Source organism: Kwoniella europaea, chromosome 1, assembly GCF_036810445.1.
Source record: "Kwoniella europaea PYCC6329 chromosome 1, complete sequence".
Taxonomy (NCBI): domain Eukaryota; kingdom Fungi; phylum Basidiomycota; class Tremellomycetes; order Tremellales; family Cryptococcaceae; genus Kwoniella; species Kwoniella europaea.
Genome location: NC_089487.1, coordinates 5,864,134 through 5,881,481, shown reverse-complemented (window position 1 = coordinate 5,881,481; position 17,348 = coordinate 5,864,134). Strand labels below are relative to the sequence as shown.

At 44.6% G+C, this 17,348-nt stretch overlaps 6 protein-coding genes across 6 annotated transcripts; 3 read left to right on the top strand and 3 right to left on the bottom strand.

The window, feature by feature from the left end:
* Positions 1 to 154: 154 nt before the first annotated feature.
* On the top strand, positions 155 to 2,814 carry V865_002236 (uncharacterized protein; the record flags this gene model as incomplete). Its single annotated transcript, XM_066226040.1, has 8 exons — positions 155 to 298; positions 360 to 488; positions 557 to 805; positions 862 to 1,098; positions 1,162 to 1,622; positions 1,713 to 2,186; positions 2,243 to 2,599; positions 2,673 to 2,814. 8 exons carry the CDS (start codon positions 155 to 157, stop codon positions 2,812 to 2,814), a joined length of 2,193 nt encoding a protein of 730 aa, XP_066082137.1.
* A 317-nt stretch (positions 2,815 to 3,131) lies between these two features.
* On the bottom strand, positions 3,132 to 4,499 carry V865_002235 (uncharacterized protein; the record flags this gene model as incomplete). The annotated part of the gene is made up of 2 exons (XM_066226039.1): positions 3,132 to 4,374; positions 4,477 to 4,499. The coding sequence occupies 2 exons, from the start codon at positions 4,497 to 4,499 to the stop codon at positions 3,132 to 3,134; spliced, it is 1,266 nt and encodes a 421-aa protein (XP_066082136.1).
* A 1,006-nt stretch (positions 4,500 to 5,505) lies between these two features.
* Positions 5,506 to 7,955, bottom strand: V865_002234 (uncharacterized protein; the record flags this gene model as incomplete). The annotated part of the gene is made up of 8 exons (XM_066226038.1): positions 5,506 to 5,601; positions 5,679 to 5,737; positions 5,820 to 5,967; positions 6,074 to 6,683; positions 6,745 to 6,803; positions 7,041 to 7,353; positions 7,430 to 7,671; positions 7,755 to 7,955. 8 exons carry the CDS (start codon positions 7,953 to 7,955, stop codon positions 5,506 to 5,508), a joined length of 1,728 nt encoding a protein of 575 aa, XP_066082135.1.
* Positions 7,956 to 8,649: 694 nt separating this feature from the next.
* Positions 8,650 to 9,268, bottom strand: V865_002233 (histone H3; the record flags this gene model as incomplete). The annotated part of the gene is made up of 4 exons (XM_066226037.1): positions 8,650 to 8,748; positions 8,809 to 8,954; positions 9,020 to 9,142; positions 9,208 to 9,268. 4 exons carry the CDS (start codon positions 9,266 to 9,268, stop codon positions 8,650 to 8,652), a joined length of 429 nt encoding a protein of 142 aa, XP_066082134.1.
* Positions 9,269 to 10,165: 897 nt separating this feature from the next.
* V865_002232 (uncharacterized protein) lies at positions 10,166 to 11,215 on the top strand (the record flags this gene model as incomplete). The annotated part of the gene is made up of 6 exons (XM_066226036.1): positions 10,166 to 10,203; positions 10,328 to 10,444; positions 10,810 to 10,898; positions 10,973 to 11,000; positions 11,076 to 11,091; positions 11,162 to 11,215. 6 exons carry the CDS (start codon positions 10,166 to 10,168, stop codon positions 11,213 to 11,215), a joined length of 342 nt encoding a protein of 113 aa, XP_066082133.1.
* Positions 11,216 to 11,544: 329 nt separating this feature from the next.
* V865_002231 (uncharacterized protein) lies at positions 11,545 to 17,200 on the top strand (the record flags this gene model as incomplete). Its single annotated transcript, XM_066226035.1, has 20 exons — positions 11,545 to 12,611; positions 12,675 to 12,828; positions 12,884 to 13,058; positions 13,116 to 13,597; positions 13,661 to 13,780; positions 13,844 to 13,911; positions 13,962 to 14,176; positions 14,234 to 14,441; positions 14,496 to 14,651; positions 14,716 to 14,898; positions 14,968 to 15,041; positions 15,106 to 15,310; positions 15,370 to 15,491; positions 15,556 to 15,666; positions 15,721 to 15,819; positions 15,876 to 15,981; positions 16,046 to 16,537; positions 16,626 to 16,697; positions 16,767 to 17,008; positions 17,094 to 17,200. 20 exons carry the CDS (start codon positions 11,545 to 11,547, stop codon positions 17,198 to 17,200), a joined length of 4,458 nt encoding a protein of 1,485 aa, XP_066082132.1.
* Positions 17,201 to 17,348: the final 148 nt, after the last annotated feature.

Here is a 17,348-nt window from a genome sequence, read left to right as displayed (position 1 = left end):
GTATCTCTGTATCTCTTCAGACTATAGACATCACTACTCACCACCGTGATAATTTGACAGTCTTTCGACTGACACTCATCGCGAGGGACAGCCCCAACATCTTTCAGGACCATCACAACATTTATCGTAGTGCGTTCGCAGCTAGAGGCATCCGATGCCACTCCTTCTCCCTCCTTCAGACGATCTCCGTCCATCCGATCTCACCTACACTCATGCCTACAATTCGATAGTCTCAAGAGTGAGACGAAGAGGCGGATCAGGAAGTGGTGGAGTAGTGATACTGGCCGGAACGGACGTGGTGAGCTAGTTTGCATCCGGCTGATCGTCAGACCATAGCTGACTGGCTTCATTTACTACAGGATGGATTACTCGGTGCTCGTATATTGTGTTCGCTATTCAAGAATGACGATGTACCCTATCGACTAGTGCCTGTAGGAGGATATTCTGAATTGGAAACGAGAAGAGACGAAGCATTAGCTTCTGAAGAGGTAAAATCTCCTCCACTAATGTGGACAAGATCATCATAGTAGCTAATTTGATTGTTTTGTTTGACCAGCTACATACCTTAATCCTTCTTTCTCTCGGATCCCTCCTAACGCTCTCTTCATATTTCGAACTACCTTCTTCCTGCCACTTACACATCATCGACTCACATCGTCCGTGGAACTTACAAAACCTTTTCGGGATAGATATAGATATTTCGGAAGATCCAGAATCGAGTGAAGGTAAGATTTGGGTATGGGGTGACGGAGATGAGTTCAGCGAAGTTATGGATAACGTAAAGAAAAGTTGGGAAGCTCTGGAGGTGATTGGATTAACGATAGGTCGAATCGTAATGCATCAGCTAACATGTATTTGTAGTATGAACCCTCTGATTCTGGATCTTCGGACGATGAGAGTGACGAAGACGAATCGGACGAAGCTGAGGAAGAAGATGAGGAGGAGGAAGAAGACGAGGAAGAGGTGGAGGACGAGGACGAGGACGAGGAAGGAGGGCAAGAAAATGGCTATGGATCACCTTCGAAAAGAGCTAGGAAGAGACGTAAAGCAGGATCGACTGAGCCAAAAACCAAAAGACAGAAAGAAGATGATGGTAGGGTGAGTACAGACTTGCATCGTGGTCATTTTGTCAATTGAGAATACTAACGACGAAATCTGTAGCCTCGTCGTCTACCTCGAGCAGTCCGGGAAGCACATCACGAACGTATACAGCGGTACTATGCCTCTGGTACATCCTATGGTCAATCCGTGGCACTTACGATATATCTCCTGGCGACGGTGTTAGAAAGAGCGGATAATGATATTCTTTGGTATGCGATCTTAGCAGTGACACATCAATATATAACATCAAGGATTGATAGAGATTCTTATGAGTCTTTCCAATCGATATTTCAAGATGAAGTTGTGAGACTGAATCATGATCCCTCTACAACATCGAATGGAATGAAGATACCTAATCCGGATGATAGGAGTATAGTGAAATCTGAAGAATTGAGATTCATGCTTTATAGACATTGGAATTTGTATGAGTCAATGTTACATTCTGGTTATGTTGCTGGACGATTGGGTATCTGGAAAGAGAAGGGAAGGAAGAAATTACAAGGGTTATTAGCTAAGATGGGGTGAGTGGGTTTTCTCAGTTCTACCTGTTTAGCTGTGTATGGCGTCTACATCATTGTGAAAATAGCAGCTGATACGTCCTGAATGTATAGGTTCTCCTTGCAACAATGTCAACAATCATGGTCACATATGGATATGGATCTCAAGAGAAAACTACCTGAGCAATTAGAATCGATCGCACCCGAATATGGGTTGATCGAACTTTCTTATCCGAGCTTCACACGATCATTCGGCTTCCAACTTACTTCGTTATCCGCTGCGGATGCTGTGGAAGTCATTTCGTCCCTGTTGGATATAGCCGTAGGTGTGAGGTTGGAAGTGGATAGAGAAGGTGGGAGAGGAGGTGGAGAGTGGTTTGGAGGTACGACCAGATGGAATGTCAACACGAGAGAGTCAGAATCATCAAGAGCAGATGGGAAAGAAAATCAGGATCCTAATGATTCCTCGAATAACGAAGAAGATGGTGGTGGACAAGGAGATGGTGAAGGATCGGCGGAAGAGAAGAAAAAGAGGAGAGATAATTGGGGAACGACGAATTTCTGGATAGCTTATGATGCCTGTGACGAGTGAGTGGACTTGTGCTTGTCAAGATTCATCCTTTCTAATTCATTATTGTACATAGCATCGCTCTCATCCGCCGTTCTCTCCCTTTATCAATGACCCTTCATCGATCGATCATCCGAGCAGGATCTGCCTTATTGGACAAGACCATTATCCGATCCCTACGGACATTCAGACTGGCAATATTAAAAGAGGGACCTGATCTCAGGTTATTCTCTCACCCTTCGACATTATCGAGATTGGCCATTTGGCTAGTAGATGCTACGAGGGATAGATGGGCAGAGAGACAATCGAAGATGAACAATAATGGGAAAGTGAAATCTCTCCCGTTCGTCGTAGCGTGCTTGAACGAGGAAAAAGGTTCTTACATGGTTGTGGGGGTGACGGGTGCACCGGAGTTTGGCGATGTTAGGAAAAAGTGAGTGGATAATACTTTCTGAGTCTGAATGTCACTACTCTGCTTGTTACTGATTATGTTGATGTGTTTGTAGCAAATTCGGTTTGGCCTTCCAACATGCAGCTGAAGAGAGTGGATCAGGAACAAAGCATGATATGTTCGATACGAGTGTGGTGGAAGTTGCTCAAGAGGATTTACAAGGTTTCATAGAGAGTTTGCATCTCAGATCGGGATAAGGTTGATTTCGCATGCTAGCATGATATACTGTACTAGGCACATGCTCGAGGTCATATATTGCATAATTCTATATTCGTCTATGTATTTCTATTCGTCTATGTATTTCTATAATCACGTATCATCTGAAATCGACCGGTAAAAATCCAAACATACAAAATCCAAACGCTCATCCAGAAAACTTTAGCAACCGAGACAATCTATAATTTATGAGGAAAATGCACATCTATACGAACTGATCTGGAAACCAACAACCGTGAAAGGATAATATCGACTTGTCCCATCCTATTCTACTCCTTTTTTCGTTTCTTTTCCATACTTATACAACCAGTTGATCCACCCAATTCAAACAAGTCAATTCCCTTCTACCATCCCCTCCAATCCTACCATATCTCTGCGTAATAGTCGGCGCAACGTCATCCAGCCCACTCAGAATATCATCTAATACCTTTCGCTTTTCCCTCTGGTATTCAATATACCTCTCTTCCTGATCCATCTCCTCGGATCCGATGGGAGGAGGTAACACATCTACTATATCCCATTTGAGAGGTAAAGGCGAATGGTAAGTTTCATATAATGCTTGAGAGGTTCTTAATCCCATTGAAATACTTTGGACTCTTGTGGAAATCAGTTTGTTTCGAGTTTCGATTGATTCCAATGTCGCTGGATTAGGTTCGGTCGGACTGGAAGTTGGCGGAATGTTAAGAATAGTTTCGTTTACCGTTACTAACTCTTCTTCTTCATCTTCTTCATTCAGTGTCTCGGCTGAGGAGCTAGAAGGAGTACTACTAGTAGTATGTACCATCCTCACCCCTACTCCAGGCGAGGGTAACACACCGATCCACTTGTCACCTTTCAACTCAACCATCTCCAACCCCTCGGAGGAAGTCCACGATTGCAAGGAGATACTCATCCCACTCATCGTATCTGCCCATTTCCCCTCATTCCCGTCCCCTTCTCCTTCCCCTTCTTCATCTTCGTTCGAATTGAAATTCAGTGTCGAGTAATCCACAACAACTTTCTTGGGTCGTATAAGCGTAGGAAGATGTTGAGACCAGAAAGAGACTAATATCCTAGGTGCACCAGATCTACTCAACTTCTCTCTGAGGTTTTCAAGGGATTTCGGAGTGAAAGTGAGAAGGGGAGTTTGAAGTGGTTGAGGAAGTTTCGACGCAATTTTGAAACTCGTTCTCGAAGGATAAACATCCAATGTCAAAGATTCACAGAGTGACAAACATTGTATCTTTCTGCTCCAGTTCGAACTATCTTCTAACGAATTGGATCTAGATCTGGATTTACCTTTGAGTAGAACGGTGTTGACTATCTTCCTTTTCTTCTTATCATTCTCTTCTCGTTTGGTCAGAGGAATAGTTAAAAATGACTGTAACTGTTCATCCGAAGTGATATGAACGTGTTTGTAAATGAGTGGAATGATAAGTGAATAATAGTCTTTGGACAATCTAGCAAGGGTTGAGAGCGTATTGAACGAAGAGGTTGAGAGAAGGTTTTGGAGGAGGATGTGTAGGAGATCGTAAGGGAGAGGAAGGGTAGAACGGGTGAATCTGGATAAGAAGATAAGAGGTATGACCGATCAGTAAATTAGACTCGAGTAGGGGACACATGTACATGTCTATGGGGTGGATGCAAAGACCAAGAGAACTTACTTGTATTCCTTTTGGATTGACATATCTGCTGTACTACAAGTCCGTTTCGCTGCAGTCTTTCTTAGATTTTGATTTTTGGTGATTATGTAGTCCAGAGATTAAGCTATCGAGTGATGATTTCGACCATCGACGATAGGTGGTATATATCGTTCTGACAGTGAAAGTGTCGAAGGGATATCTATATATGCTCTCCGATTCGTGTATTTGTCTATTCTATCGTAAGATGCTATTACCACCTGTCATGAAAGAAAGACGTAGTTGTTATCGGAGACGTAGTTGAAAAAGACTGGTTCGGTGTGGTATGACGCAAAAAAGTCGTGTATTTCCGTTTCTTCCCTTTTATTTATAGATCATCTACGAGGAAGCCAAAAAGATTCAATTGGATAGAGATGATGATGTAGGATATGTCATGGACATCGAAGTGTTCATGTATCTTATAGGATGTATTACTTGATAACGCCAAGGAATGAATGCTTTCATCCCCCAATCCTTTTTCTGATCTCTAACTCACTTATCGGTCTATTCGTTCCGATGAGACCACATAAAAGACGATACGATATGATAACAGCCGAATTACAATTGCATTTCAGACGATTACCCTGAATCTGGGTGATAACGAGATAAAATGAGGAGCAATGGCGTGAGAACGGAGAACGGGCAACGGGCAACGGTAGATCTGTTCAAGTCCTCCACTAACTAAATCTTACTCTGTCACTCTTGACTTCAACTTATTCAATTCCGAGCGTGACACCGGTCTGTGAATGGAGAACAGATAAATCCGAAAGACTGCAAAGTACAACAATCATGCCGAGATCTCGTATCGATTTACTTTAATCCCATACAGCACAATGTTATATATAGAGATATCCACCTTGCTCAGATCGCAATCAATGCACAGCTTGGAAGACGAGTCCAATTGCATCCCGCTCGTACCAACATATATCACGTATTAACCTAATAAGCAGACAAAGTCAATGCGATTAATTCCTTTTCTTTTTTTGCATAACGATAGCAACTTTTTCCAAACGACTAGGCCTCTTGTGAAGCTTCAGCTTCCTTGAGCTCTTCTAAAGCTGAATCAACTTTTTTCACTTCTGGGTCATTGCCATCTTCGTTTGTGGGGAGCTACGCAAGAGGAAGACGAAAGTCAATCGATCATGCTAGCATACATGTGTGTCGGATCAAAATGGATTATTACTCACCTGTTCACCCTCATCCTCTACAATTTCAGCACCAGTAGCTTCACCAGCAACAGCGACAGCTACATACAGACGTATCAGCTCGGTAAATCCGGAATGAATATGATTACGAAGGAGCTGAGCTGATGACTATTGACCACTCACTGTGTAAAGGTTCTTTCGAACCGCCTTTTTCGACCGGAACTTCATCACCTGAAGTAGCAGCTTTCTCTTCTTCGTCGTCATCGTTGAGAACACCGGCATTCTTCTTTTGTAATTTAGCTACTAATTTCTCTACTCTCTCGATTTCAGCCTATACGCAAAAGACCGTTTACAAGTCAGCTTGAATCGGTATGACAGATAGTTTAAACAACGCGTTCATATTGCAGTTATGTAGTCCAACAGACATCATCACTCACCTTGGTCTTAGCAGCAGAATTAGCTTCGAACCAAGCCTTCTTAGTCTCCAAATCATCTATAGTCCTTTGTACATCATCTTTACCAGATGGAGGGGGGATACCCAAACTCAACAGCGCACTGAGTAAACTCATAGGGAGGTTCACTGCACCAGCACCGGAAGTAGGAGTAGAAGTACCTTCAGAAGCAGGAGTGGCTGTACCGGATTTTTTACTGTTGTTACCACCTTTCTTGTTCTTCTTGGATTTTCCTCCACCACCGAAAAATCCACCTAATTCCTCTTCATCACCTTTCTTCTTCAATGTCATTCCCTTGAAAGCATCTTCCGAATCTACCTTTCGAATTTCCAACGCTTTGACTCCTTCTAATACTTTCTCTTCGCTGGTGTTAGATCCAGCATGAGTGGAAGGTACTTCCCCAGAACCGTATTTTCCTTTGAACCAACCGATCAATACTTGACAATCATCAATTTCAGATGTGAATGCTGGTGCTTTGGCTTCTTCCCTCAATCGAGCAATCTCCTCGTTTCGCCTAGCAGCATCTTCTTTGGCTTTCTCAGCTTTGAATCGTTCTTGACGAGCTTGTCGATCAGCTTGAACTTTGGCGTAGTACCTGTGATAAGGGAGTGAGTTGCCATCCGATCAGAGAGTCACAACACCTGGGATCAACTTACTTGTCGTTCGCTTCTCGATGGGCTTGGGCGGATTGTCGTTTCTTCTCGTAGAGCTCATCCTGGGAAGTAAAGCAGAATCAGCACCAGCCCTGTTTATCACATTTCCACATGCCGCACAAAGACGAAGATGAGACTGAGACCTGTGACTTGACTTGTTCTCCGCCTCCGGGTCTGTTCGTATCCCGAATCTCCCCAACTCAATTCCGCTCATAATCTGAATCACTATAATCACCCATCTGCTCATTCGCCCAACACACCGAACAGCATCCTGACAAATGAAAGATAGTCCAACTCACCATATCCTTACTCAGCTTATTCCTCTCATCAAACAATTTCCCTCTCTCCTCATAAGCCTTATCCCCCTCGGCCCTAAGGGAATCCATCTCCTTCTTGAGCGCATCGAATCGTTCATTTACCTTCTTGGCTTCAGGATCATCCAATTGTTTTTTCAATTCGTCAATCTTGGCTTTATCAGCTGCGATGGCATCGTCGACTGATCCAGTGGATTCTAACACTTTTCGTGATCTTCTCAAAGAGGTTATTTCGGCCAGGGCTTTCTTCTCATCTACTAATTTGAGTGAACCAGATTCGATTTGTTTTTCAAGCGAGCTATACCAGGTGGGTAAAATCAGCATCTACCCAGGTAGGTCTTATATTTTAAGTTGAAGATTTCTCGATGACTGACGCAATCCTATCATCAATCTCCCCTGTAGTCCTATAACTAACTTTACCTTTCTGACCTTGAACTTCTTTGATCTTCTTAGCTAGAGATTCTTGGTATTTCTTCATCTCATCGAATAACTTGTTTCTATCACCTTTAAATTTAGCTTGTTCGGATCTCAAGGAATCCATCTCTGCTTTGATCTCTGATCGACGATCACCACCTTGAGGAGCTTGGGTGAGCGAGATTCGAGATCGAATAGCATCCTGGATAAACCGAAACGCCAGTAAGTAAGGTACCATTCATCATTCAGCTGATACCTCATGCTATTCTGGATAGGGGTACTTACAAGTTTCGTCTTGACCTCTGCGATCTGCTTGTTTAGCTCCTCCTGCTCTGCATTGTATTTGCTTTGATCAGGTTTGGATAGATGTCCAGCAGTGGAAGTAGTGGATTTACCGCCGGTTGCTTTGGCTGGAGCTGCGGCTGGAGCTGAGGAACCGTTGGTCTTGGCTGCTGTAGGTTTGAGAGACGAAGTGGGAGGAGGCATTTTGAGTTGAGGGGAAGGACAGACGGAGAGTTTATGAGGGGTATACGATCTTAGAGGTTTCGAGGGCAAAGTCAGATGTGGATGAACAAAGCTTTGAGATGAGATGGTATTTGCTGGACTGTGGTTGACAGAGTCAGAGTAGTTAGATGTCAGGAGTTATCGAGTTACACGTGAATTCAAGTCAAAGTGGTTCCGTATTTTCAGGGCATACAGCATACTCGAGTATAACTTATAACGTGGCACTTTGGCACATCATCACAGCGTGCAATCAGATCATCGAGGTAACATCTCGTTGTGAATATGAACATGTATGCATACATGGCTTTGGTAGTGAACGAGGACTGTTAAGATGTTAGTGGACTACAATAAATAAGAATCACAGAGCAAGGGGAGACAATGAGTGAACAAAGGGACAAAGGCTGATGGCCACTCCCCCCTGGTTGCAGAATGACAACAGTACGATGTATAGTTATATATAACATGCATGAATACATAAATGTGGGGAGTAGACTCGACCCGTTAAAAATGAAAAGTGATGAGCGAAACGAAGTGTAAAAAAATGATATAACGGAATGATAGAGATCAAGATCTGATTTGATGTATCACGCGTTAAAAGATGATAATGTAATCTACCCCACAAGACTGCACTAATCTCTTGCTCCCCAGCTATCACTCATTAGCCTGAGTGATGAGCTTATGATCGTTCACCTCGGAGTCTTCGGGCGAGTTGGAGATCCTTAGGTTGGATTGTAACTCTCTTAGCGTGGATAGCAGCAAGGTTGGTGTCCTCGAACTGTAAGGACAAAATCAGCTTCTGTCCGGCCAACGGTGAGAGAAAGCTGAGATAACTCACGAGAGAGACGAGGTAAGCTTCAGAGGCTTCTTGAAGAGCCAGTACGGCAGAAGATTGGAATCGCAAATCAGTCTTGAAGTCTTGAGCGATTTCCCTGACTAATCGTTGGAAAGGAAGTTTTCGGATAAGAAGTTCAGTGGATTTTTCTATGATCCAAAACAGATTCATGATCAGCTTTGTTCAGCACATGAGCTTCGGGAAGCTGACTCACGGTATCGTCTGATTTCTCTAAGAGCGACAGTACCAGGTCTGTATCTGTGGGGTTTCTTGACACCGCCTGAGGTACCGGCACCTTGGGTCTTGGAAGTGGATTTTCGAGCAGCCTTGGTAGCGACTATATTCGACCAAGAGCAGATATCAGTATGGTGAGTTGAGTGGGTGGCGAAGAGGAAAACTCACGTTGCTTTCTTGGGGCTTTACCACCAGTGGATTTTCGAGCGGTTTGCTTAGTTCGGGCCATTGTGATTAATTGTTGGGTTGTGGTTGGTTGGTAAGTTTGAAAGTTAAGTGACTGATTGGTCTAGTAGATTGATTGTTGAGCGTGTGAGTGGATGAGGAAAAAGAAGAATGGTAAATCGATCACAGAGAGGGGTTTATATATCTTTCCTTGGACGTAGGTTGAGGACCACCTCCACTTCTAATGATCAGGTCCAAAACACAAAAACAAACGCGGCGATCACAGACTGATCTCTTCTGATTTCACTTATTCCCGCGGCGATATCATCTGATCATATGTCATATCACGTGATTTATGTGAGCTTGGCTGAACGGGATTTTGAGGCGGTTGGAGGATCAACTTTGCAAGGTGCAACATGATTTTCATGACAACCTGGGGTTTCAAAGTCGCCCAAGGAGATGTGACGTACTTGTGCAAAGCTCATTTGCAGTCACAGTTCCAAATGATCTTACATCTGACATTTCAACTTGTATTGTAGAGTCATGCTACATTGAGATCATGGGTGTGATATCGATATGCTGTATGAATACTGGCCATTTCTAAATGATCACAAACTGGAAGACTCCGCATCTCCACTGACGATCAGCTGTGTTCTCAACCAATCCCTTATATCTCGTGAGGTCGCTCGGGCTTGTTGCGTCTTCCGTCCACCAGTCGTCGAGTCTTCATGCACTCGTCAAAAAGACCTCACAGAAGGAAGTCAGATCAATTAGGCATACAACCTGCAGTTATGGTCTCTGGCGGATGCCTAACTTCGACATATGTTAAAACGTGAAAATACTTCCGTTCGTCTTCTTCACTCGTCAGTCTGCAACCAGTCAGAGTAAAGGTTATCCAAACCATCTCAAAGTCATCGTTGTGAGCGTCTAAAATAACTTAGTACAGTAAAACATCGTCACAATGAGCACTCCAGCAACTTCCTACTCGGCAGCACACCGGTATGCTCGAGTCTCTTCGCCTTTGTCTCCGGAAATTTGTACTGACGAACAGGTTCTCATCTTCTCTTTCTTCTTCTTGTCCACCTCTTGCTCTCTGATCGAAAATCGATTTCATCCAATATAGACAATACGTCAAATCGTTATACAAGCGATATCTGGTCAACTCGCTGAATTGGTATATCCGAAGGGACCTCTGGAGGGAGAGAGCTATTGAGATCAGGGCGGAGTTTGAGAGAAATAGGTGGGTTGCACCATTCACTTGTGAAGAGAAAAACAGCGTCATTGAGGAGAGAATGGAAAGCTGGGGATTAAGGGGGATAATTCTTAGTGGCGAAGACAGACAATGTATAGATGAAGATGATTAGGTCGGCTTCATGGTCAACTTTGGAAGCAAGAGAGGAATACTTGTTGAGATCATGAAGAAGAGCCAAAGGAGCGTTCAATTAGAAACCAGATATTGTTGATGTAGTCATCGCGATGGTGTCATGTTCAAGGATCCAAAAAAAAAAACCTACGGAGTTCAGAAAGAGAATGGGAAACAATGAGAATGGAATGGGACCGTACATGTCTGCAAGGATTGACTGACATTGGTCTCTTACCTCATAGGAACATCACCGACCCCCGTGCACTTGCCTTGGTACTTGAACAAGCGGAAGAGCGATTAGCCAAAGAAATCCACCCTGATCCATATCGACGTGAGTTATCTTCTTCTTGAGATACTCAATCTATGGAAGATATATAGCTGACATGTTCGTTCCTCTGAATATAGCACCTCTCTTCCCTGACGGTACAAAATGGTAAGCTAGACTGTCTGATGAGCTTCATCCTTGTGCAATAGCTGACAATATCCAACTTCTTCTCTGTGCTTGTAGGGAACGTAACCTTCCTGTAAGTATACATCTCTATGGATCATGCTCGAGTGCGTACTCATCATTGACAAATGTGCTCCATCCCCTAGCCCCGTATGTTCTCCGCCAAAGAGAAAGCCGATGCTCTTGCTGCTTCACACTAGATGTCATGATTGGACTAGAGAGAGGAGGGATCGTTTTTGGATCATATAGTTTGATGACGGTCATGTATCACCTTACATACTACTATGCATAGCATGGTCAGCAATCCAGATATTCAGACGATGCGTGGGTGGGTTGTGGGGTACGAGGCGGATGAGTCCGTGCTAGTGCTCGTGGAACCGGTTGAACCGGATGAACCAGACCATCAACAGACCAATGCACGTCATTCTGATTTCTGCTGCTATTCAACATTCACAACTGCATCACAAATATAGACATCAGGTATATCGGGTCCCTACGAATCAGCGGCCAAATATCAGATTCATTGAGTATGGCAGAGAAGCCCCTGAAAATTCCCATCCTCCTCGACCCTCATCTCCCAACTTCGCCATCCTCCCTTCCCATCTCACCCACTCACATCGCATCGTGGCTCACACCCTCATCCACCGAAGCAGGTCCTTCACGTCGTACCGCCCTCGCATGTCAAGATAACACCATATGGATACATACCACCTCCTCTCTCCTAGATAGGCAGGAAGTGGTCTCACCCGGTATAGCAATACCATCCATAACGACCCAAGCGGCATCTTCACCCTCTTCACCCCGACGGCATCGACCCACTCAACAACGCAACTTGTCATACTCTGGTAGACCTCGAAATAGCTCTTCCGCGTCAAGTATAACAGGTAAACGACGTACATCAGCATTCTCCCCTCCTCCATCAGCACTTCAATTACCCACTACCACTCTTTCCTCTGTATCTGCAAGTGTCGCTGGGCCGGATCAACATACTCATCGAGGAAGTATATCCGACCGACATGAGTTGAGAGAAAGTTTGGAAAAGCAAAAAGAAAGGAAAGATGATAGTTCTTCTATCATCGGATTGGGTATAGGTGGAATAGGACGAAGAGGCCTAGTAGGACTACATAGCAAGGAAGATCGGACCAATGATAATAATGATGAGGGTAGATCAGGTGCAACAAGTCCGAAATCATTCGTATCTTCAACATCGACCGAAACGACACCGAACACCAATAGATTTGGATTCTTTGGACGGAACAGTGTATCGACTGAACATGAACATGATGATGAGTCTGTGCTAGGAGGAGGAGAGGATAAAGAGGGAATGAAAGAGATTCAAGTTGATTTAGAGATGGAGAAAGAAACGAGAGAAGATAAGAAATCGTCTCAGGATCGAAAATTGATAGAGGATCTTATTAGTGAACGAAGTCCTACGATATCGACTACTTTACCCCCACCTATAGGGAGGAAGAAGAGTGGGAAAGGGAAAGAAGAGTTTGTAAGGAGGATTATACTGAGGGAAGTAGGACGAGGGAAGATAGTGCAGCTGAAGGTGTACGAAGAGGTCGATTCGCTGGTGGTGCTACGGGACGAGGGGTGAGCTAACCTTTCCTCCGCCGCTCGTTGTGGGATGAAACAGCTGATGAAGGTGGTGTTCAGGTCGTTGGATATATTTTCGTTAGCGACATTGCACCAAACAGCGAGTATCAACCTCGAATCGCCAGAGGAAGCCAACTCGTCAGGTAGTAAACAGGCCTTGAAAGTGCCCTTGTTCTGGGATTGGAAGCATATCCATTTGGCGAAGAAAGACAATGTAAGATCAGCTATTCTGTGAGCGTATGGACTAAGCTGACCATTCGTCCTTTTAGACCATCATGTTCGTCGTTCATGGACTTCCATGGCCGTGTGCTTTACCTAGTCCGAACGGAGAGGTGACTAGAGTCGTCATGGTTACCCCTTCACCTGCTGGAACAGGAATGCACATCGTTGCCAGACTAGAATTACCTGGGCAAGGTGATGTTGGAGTATTAAACAACCACGATAGTGAGCTGAATGAGATACGATGATAAACGTATAATAGCTCATGTATGTATTTCGCAGCGAGCTATCTGATTCATTCCACTCCGACCAGTCTTACTTCTTACCCCATAATCTTCCCTACTCATCCATCATCTCAAGATACCACTCCGGCAATCAAGGCCTCCCCGCAGATACGGGCGGTATCCTCAGCTTTCCCGTCCCCTTACCTCCGATCAAGTACACCCGACCCATCAGCCCAACGTAGTCGAGAGTCTACCTTGAGGAAGTCAGCGTCTTACACCCACCTGAAGGATTCAGCGTCGTCGCCTTTGTTAGGTGATCATTCGCATCCCAAGGAAGATAAAGACAAAGAGAAGGGTTTTGCGAAATTCTTAGCTAGGAGAGATTGGGGAAGGAAAGGCAAAGAAGATGAGAAGCCTGAAGAGCCCAGTCCAGGGATAGGAGAAGGTCAGGAAGTGGAAAGGGATGGAGGAGGAAATTGGGATAGGATCGTTATTGGTGGGAAGGGGGAAGGAGTGGGATGGAAAGATGGTTCCGTGGATGTGAGTCAGTCAAGATGCAATACTTAAGCTTCATCAGCTGATGGCGCGATACGTAATTTATAGGTAATCTGGACCGATGGCAAGAAATTGAAAATGCGTGGAAATGTTTCATTGCCCCTCCGAGGTTGTATACAGGATATTCATTTCATTCAAGGGTGGAAATGCATCGCACTCAGATCACAGGTCAGTCAATTGATGACGCATCTCCCTCAAGAATATTTAGCTGACATTCTCACCGTTCAACAGTATAAATGCCACTTGTACCACCTGATAGAGGATATCAATCATCCTAAAGGCAAAGTGACCAGTGTGAAGTGAGTCAGGCTCTTCTCTCTATAGTCACCTATGCTTACCATCATGTCAGCTTCGATAGCGGCACCATGCTTGACGATATTCGAAGTACATCCCTCGGCTGCGATGGTATTCTGACATTCGCGACAATGGAAGAAATCAAGTTACTTCACGTATTGGGAAACGGTACCGAACCGCAATCGCTCACCAAGCTTGGCCACTCAACGGACACCAGTAGGATCTCTCGTATAGCTGCCGCAAGCGTTGAAAATGTTTTCACCTCAGATCGTGAGCTGACTCCACCGCCTTTGTGCTAAAGCAAGGTGAGCTGACAATGCACTGCAGCTCAAGGATATATCACGTCCCAGAATTTCGCCGATATACTGGTAAAATCGCAAAACAATGCTAATTCAGACGATGATCTCACGGTCGATCGTCTAGATTCACCGGTCACTTATCTCACTACTATCTCATCAAGCGGCACTGATGGGGTGGAGAACGAGTATCTGGTAGATGGTGATGATGATGGTGTGGTCAGGATATGGACAACAAGGTTTGTTACACTTTATATCCTAGCCCTGCATAGGATGCTGACACTTCTTGATAGTCTTTTCAAGCTCTGTGGATCGTGGACTCTCTTCGCTGATCCAGTCAAGGATGTCGCTTTACTCAATATGTCACAAGCTGGACCATTGCAGGGATGTCTCCTGATCACGTCAAGGGACGGAACAGTCGGTATCATTTCTCTAAAAAGCATGGACGAGTAAGTCCCCTATGTGCCTACATTTCCATGCAAATCGAATTGCTCACTGGCGACATGTTTTCAGCCTCTTCCTCATCCCGGCTTCTCGAACGCCTCTGCGACGTATATTCATCGAACAGAAGGATATTTTACTGGCTTACGCTAATGGTAAAGCCAGAGTATGGAATACTCAAACTCAAGAATTCAGAAGATCGACCGGCCTGGATGCAGCCGAGGATATGTTGCAGGTTGGTGATTGGGCGGAAGTGTGAGTCAGCTTTTCATCAAACATAATGCACCACATTTCTGGCTAAACAGCTGATGCATGGCTCCTCAGTCTATTGTCGAACACGAATGAAAATTCAGCTTTACAACCTGTTCCATGCCTACCCGCGGAACCAGCGGATCTAGGTATGTTGCGGATGTCCAAAATGATGATACGTGGGAAAAGCTCATATATCACTTGATGTTACAGGCCGATTGGTCAACTTCGATCTACGAGAATTGGGTCGATGGCTCCATTCGTCCAAGAATAATCCAACTCACAGTCCCCTATCTGCCCTTCGGAGTTTGCTATCCGTCTTTCTCACTTTCGGTATAGATGACAGAGTCGATGAGATCTGCACTGACAACCTAGGGATACGCAGGCCTGATATACCGGTTGTGATAGGGAGCTCAGGGTACGTCAAGTTGACAGCGCTGTATACGATAAGTCAGCTGACTGAAGCTTCGTCAACAGTTACGAGGAAGAGCAGTTCAATTACGCTCAAGGTATTGATGTCTGGTGCATATCACCTCACATGACTGGTCTGAGGCAATTGGCTATCGTCACGCTACTTCGGCCCTTCCTTGATTCCCCTGGTCAGTATACCCTGATCTGCCGCAAATAACCTATCTGGTGCTGATTGCATCTTCAATTCGGTAGATCATGAGAGATGGGCAGCAGAAGTAATAGCACAATATACCGCATCTCTGCCGTCTTCGGCCATTGAGCCCGATCTACACTTCTTTGCGGAATACTACATGGACCCTTCGAGTGAGCTACACGGTGGTGTCGCACGTGAACCTGCAGCTGACACTCCTCTCATAGCCGATGTACATCAGGCGGCCCGGATGTTATTTGCTGCTCGAGTGGGGAGGATGACTAGCGCTGAGCTGGATTCTACGGTGGAAGTTGGACAGGCAAACTGTAAGCTAAGACCTCAGTGCAATGCCTCACCAGCTGACATGATGTATACTCTTCAGTACCAAGTAAACTTTCGCCCGCGACTAGATATTCCGACGCGGCTGCGAATGCCCTGACGATGCTCGGTGGCATCGCTTTAAACAAGTTTGAGACAATGCAGCCAAGGTAAGTTTTGCTTTCACTTTCTACTTTCTGTCGGAGTGAATCTAGCTGATTTTTGTATCCAAAGCGTACTGAAATCCATTGCTGAATCAGTATCAATCTTCCTACATTCCAACTCATTCTCCCACCTATCCCTGGCGATCGAAATCTGTGCCAAGGGGTTCACAACATGGCAATCGTATGTTGATCCATCGGACCTTCTCCGAAGATTATTCCACCTATCTACCCATAAAGATTTCGCCTCAAATATCAATGGGAATGGAAATAGTATCAGTATAGCTGCCCAAGCTCGTCTAGCTGTATTACATGTTGCCTCTAGTAATCCGGCTTTGTTCATGTCGACACTATCGATGGATATCCTAGACGCGAAATCGGTAGAAGGCCGAACAAGCATAATGAAATTATGTGTTTATATGGCTAGGAAGAAACCGAACGTATTGGAGAATGGTTTACCAAGGATTGCTGAGGCGGTTGTGAAGAGTTTGGATCCGAATATTGGAAAGATGAGAGACGATGTTTGGCAGGCTGCGACGGTCATTCTGAATGAATTGGTTTTGGCGTGAGTGACCGTTTCCCTAATATATATGTAAAGCAGGATGGTCAGGAATGCATACTGATTGAATCGGTTTGTGTGGGTGCGGGAATAGATTCTCAACGATAGATTTCCATAGTGGTACTCAACGTTTGGCTGTAGGCACCCATGAAGGAGCAGTCATAATGTAAGTCATGTTGCTGACTCATCAGTACTAGTGGAATGGAAGTAAGCTGATTTAGGATGTTGGGTATAGGTACGATCTAAAAACTGCCTCTCGATTATATGTGATTGAACCTCACAAACACCCCGTATCGGCGGTGACATTCTCTCCGGACGGTAGGAGATTGATCACTGTAAGTTTAGAAGAAGGGAATGTAACAGTTTGGAAAGTCGGTAGTAGCCTCAGTGGATTCTTCAATGTTGGTGCGCCGCCCAGACAAGGTGGTGAGAAAGGAGAACCGTTCAAGAGGATTGAATTTATAAGAGCAGATGATGGTGAGTTCAGTTCCCTTCCTTAAGACTACCTTGTTGAGAATATAGAATAATGACTAATGGTTTATGATGATGTACGATTTGATAGGTCCACTGAGTTCTACTTCCGCGCTGAGCGATATACAGATTTCGTGGCCTGGGAATAGGCAGGCTAGAATCATGATCAAAGAGACAGCTCTGACGTTTGAGACGTAATAATCTGATTGTATACTTTACATTGTCTTTTTGATGCCGTCAAGCAGCCATAATAATTTCGAATGGATCGATTGTATGAGAGTATCAGCTAGTAATGATGCGATGAAATGATGTCGTGATGATTGTAACAAGTATAATACAACAAAAT